Source organism: Gavialis gangeticus, unplaced genomic scaffold (assembly GCF_001723915.1).
Source record: "Gavialis gangeticus isolate Ggan-Ray unplaced genomic scaffold, GavGan_comp1, whole genome shotgun sequence".
Classification (NCBI taxonomy): domain Eukaryota; kingdom Metazoa; phylum Chordata; order Crocodylia; family Gavialidae; genus Gavialis; species Gavialis gangeticus.
Window position 1 is genome coordinate 48,811,289 of NW_017729000.1, and position 3,967 is coordinate 48,815,255.

Genomic DNA, 3,967 nt, shown 5'->3' on the forward strand with positions numbered 1-3,967 from the left:
ATTTTCACTGACTGGCTTTCTTGCCTGCATTGCATGCCAGCCTCTGGCTTCTTTACTATTCCTTTCATCCAGGAACAGCGCACACACCAACTGCAGGTGCTTCCTAAGCCTGACAAGGGGATTTTCAAACTGAAACCTTGCTAAGATATATTTCTATAACTATTCAGTTGGTCTGCTAAAAGATACCAGATTAGATTGACCCAAAGAACCTTGTCTGCCAGTGCCATGTCCTTAGACCAACACCCCTAGCACCTGACTGGAAGGATGCAGGGCCCTGGGCACATCTAAGCCCCAGGGCTGGGGCTGGCAGGGAGAGTTCTCTGGCAACTGCTGGAAAAGAAGCCCCTGCAGGAGCAGAAAGAAGGGCTCTGTCACAGTTTGGCTCCCTGAGATTCTGCTGGTGCTACTGTGCTGCTCACTAAGTTATTATTATCTGTTGTTATTTGAAATGGTGGACCGTACTGGGGCTGTAGGGGAGGAGACCTTGTTGGGGCACACTACCGTGTCATGTAGAGGCCGCATTGCCAGTGAGGGCACCACCCTCCCCATGAGTTTTGCTTGTCAGCAGCCTGAGGTGCAGTTTCCCAGAAACCTCTGCACCTATCTCCTTGAAATTTGGCAGGCATTGTGGCCTCAGCAGGGGTGACCATGCATGCTGTTTTCATCCAAATCTGCCACAAAATGACAAGGTAATAGGCAGTTTCATGCTTCCCTATTATATCTTATGGGTGAAACAGCAAAACAGTTTCAATGAAACAAAATAGAGCAGAACAGTGCTTTCAGAACTAAATGAAACTTGAAACAGTCCTGTTGAAATGGCAAAACGGAAGTCAAAACGAAATGGCACTGTTTTGCACAGCTGTAATGTCTCCCTCCTGGGCTCTTATGGGCTATAGGCTCCTTGCCACCGATGGTCTCTGGCTGTGGTCCCTGACCTTTGGTCTCCTTAGAACCTGGCTGCACTCCTAAGCTAGTTGGGATCTCTGAGCTGCTTGGCCCCAGCAGTCTTTGGCAGTGGTCCCCAATTTTCACTAGACCCTGGCCCAGCTCCTAGGTCAGTGAGACCTTTGGGCTCCCAGGCCCTACTGACAACTGCCCCTCCTGGGCTCCAGGCTCCCAAACCTCGGTTCTTGCCCCTCCTGGGCTACAGGCTCCTTGGCCCACTTGGTCTCTGGCTGTGATCCCTTACTTTCGGTCTCGCTAGACCTTGGCCCAGCTCCTAGGGCAGTTGAGCCTTTTGGGCTCCCTTGGTCCTGCTAATATTTGCCACTCCTGGGCTCCAGACCTCTGGGCCCCAGCCCCTCTCTTCCTCTGGCCCCTTTCCTTTGCTGGGCTTTGGGCACCCTAGCTCTCTGTTCTCTGCCACCCCTGTTGAGGCTGTGCGCTCACTCGCCCCTGTTCTCAGGTTTATATGTATTCCAAGGCCTGCCTGTCCAGGCTGTGGGTTCACCTGCCCCTATTCTCAGGCCTGTCTATTCCAAGGCCTCTGTGTGGCTTACCCAAGCCCCGCTGTTGTGGTAGGAGCCCTGTTTCCAGCAGCTTCACTCTCTGGCCTCTGGGGCTAGATTACCTGACCAGCTTAGGCCCTGAGTTTATCTGTCTCAAGCCTGGCCCCCTTCTGGTCAGATGACTCCCCAGTTGGGGGGAGGGGGGGCTGCTCCCCAAGCAGCCTTTTTTCTCTTATAGTGACAGGTGTGCCAAGCACTGTATTTATATAGGCTTGTATTTAAACTGTAGAACCAAATCCCTGTAGTGAATATTTGCCTCAGATTCCATTTAAAAATAACTAGCAAAGCTCTACTGATAGCTGAAGAGCATTGTGTATAAGCTCTGGTCCCTTTTTAATGCTTTTATTTCTATATCGGTAGCTGTTACAAATAAATAAAATCACTAAATTGGTGCTGTTTGAGGCTCCCCTGTCACCTTGGGCACCTAGACTGAATTTAATTTGATAGTAGGAATTATCCACAGGGGAACAGAGTCCCAAGATGTGGCTGACAGTTGCCCTTTCATCACATTGGCTGAGTTGCTATAAAGCTGACCAACTATAGGTTTTGTTGCTGCTAGAATGCAAGTAATTTGTATTAATATATTTAGGGGAGAAAAAACAAATGCAGAGTCACTAGTAGTGTGAGGCACTGCTTCAGATTTAAAAACTGCTGTAAATCTAATATATTACACACAAATAAGCAGCAGCCTTTGGTATAGCATACTTTTCAGTAGGGCTGTCTTGGAATAAACGACTGCACAGAGCTGTAAGGCATGGAAGTGGTGGGTAGTGATGGCAACAGCAGGAACTGTTGCTGAGTTGGGAGCTGGAGTCACACTTCTGAATCCCCCAGTACAAGTCTGGCGTCATTCCAAGGCCTGTGATCCTTGTAGAATGAAACACTTTGATTAGAGCAGTGAAAACACTTTGATGCCAAAACCCCCCAAAGCCACTCAGAACTCAGCTTATGTTCCACTGAACAGCTGTCACTCTGCTGCACCAAAAGCCAACAGAGAGTGACATTGTTTGTAGCCATCATTCCTCACCACTGTTAGAACAGGGCATCAATAAAAGATAAACGTCTTCCTTTAAAAACAACTCTCCTCGTGCCCTTGTGTTTGTTTGTTTTGTTTTTTGACATGGTTTTTAGCATTTGTATGTTGGCAGATGCTGATAATTGCATGACTCTACAGTCAGGTCACAGGTCACTATACACGTAGCTTCTCTTGTTGGAGGTCTCAAACCTGTGATCTTTTCTTCTGGTACACCACATTCCTTCCATGTCCGCTGTTTTTACTCCCATCTGTTGTATGCTTTTGAGAAGCGTGTTCCCTTTTTCTAGTGAAGGGAATTAGATTAAATCGTAAGTGTCCCATCTTCCTCTCTCAGGGGTCCAATTGTATAAGGAATTAGAATCATTCTGTTTCTTTCCTTATACTGCAGGAGGAAAAAGCCAAAGCATACAAGAAGGAAAAACAGCGAGAAAAGAAGAGGAGGGCTGAGGAAGACTTGACATTTGAAGAGGATGATGAAATGGCAGCTGTGATGGGTTTCTCTGGCTTTGGCTCAACCAAGAAAAATCACTGATGAGCCTTGGACTTCCCTCTTTCTTGATACAGATTTGTTTATACCTAGGGGACTGTGGAAATTTCTTTAAAGACTTGACAGAACTTGTATGTAATTATCCCAGTAGAAGCTGGCTGGAGCGGCTGAGAAATGATTCTACACTGAACCTGCGCTACAGAACAAGTTGTGCGCCTTTCGTTAGTGCCCCACTGCCTGCAGAGCCTGACTGGCAAACTTGTAAATTTTAAATAAAGAGACCTTTAAATTAGTCTTTTCTCCAAAAAATCCCCCTGTCACACTCTGTAGTAAATTCTACAGAGTTGTCATGGTATTTGGCTTTGATTCTTTTAATCTATTGTATAGAGTCTGCAAGCTGAATGTTTCTTCTGGAAACCCTATGGCCTTTGGCCATCTCATTCTTTGTACTAGTTCTGGCTGCTTGTCACTTGGTGTTCTTTGGCCTTGTGCGTACGGGAAATATTTTGCTGGATACTTTTTTGTGTTAATAAATTAATAAAACCCTGTACAGACAGTGTCATTCAGGAATCATTCTATCTGTAAAATGGGTATAATTTTTGTTTCCTTGAAATGTAGGTGGCAATTCTAACTTTCTTTTTTTAACCATGCAACCAAAGGAGTTGCACTTGAATGAGTGTTTACTCTGGGTTGTGTAAGTTGACATTTTGATTTCTTGTTTTAAGCAGAGCTTGAGGCTGTTTGGACTCTGAACATACTGAAACTTTCTTTTATACTTTATCTGTAATGAACTCTCCTACTTTCGTAGATTTTTCTTAAATTCATTGACATAACCACAGTTTCGTTAGCATGGGTAAGAAATACCTCTCTGGGATTTACCTAAGGGAAAAAACCCCCAAATATTGCATGTTATTTGCCAAAAACAAAAAAATGTTG

General features: G+C 45.4%; 1 protein-coding gene across 1 annotated transcript in view; it reads left to right on the plus strand.

Moving 5' to 3' along the window:
- The window catches only part of ZMAT2 (zinc finger matrin-type 2), a gene marked incomplete at its 5' end in the record, with an annotated part of 45,899 nt that extends 42,310 nt beyond the window's left edge, over positions 1-3,589 (plus strand). Inside the window, one exon of the mRNA XM_019506005.1 lies at positions 2,933-3,589. Within this exon, the coding sequence (XP_019361550.1) occupies positions 2,933-3,076 (144 nt within the window). The remainder of the gene's footprint in view (positions 1-2,932) is intronic.
- Between the last annotated feature and the right edge of the window lie 378 nt (positions 3,590-3,967).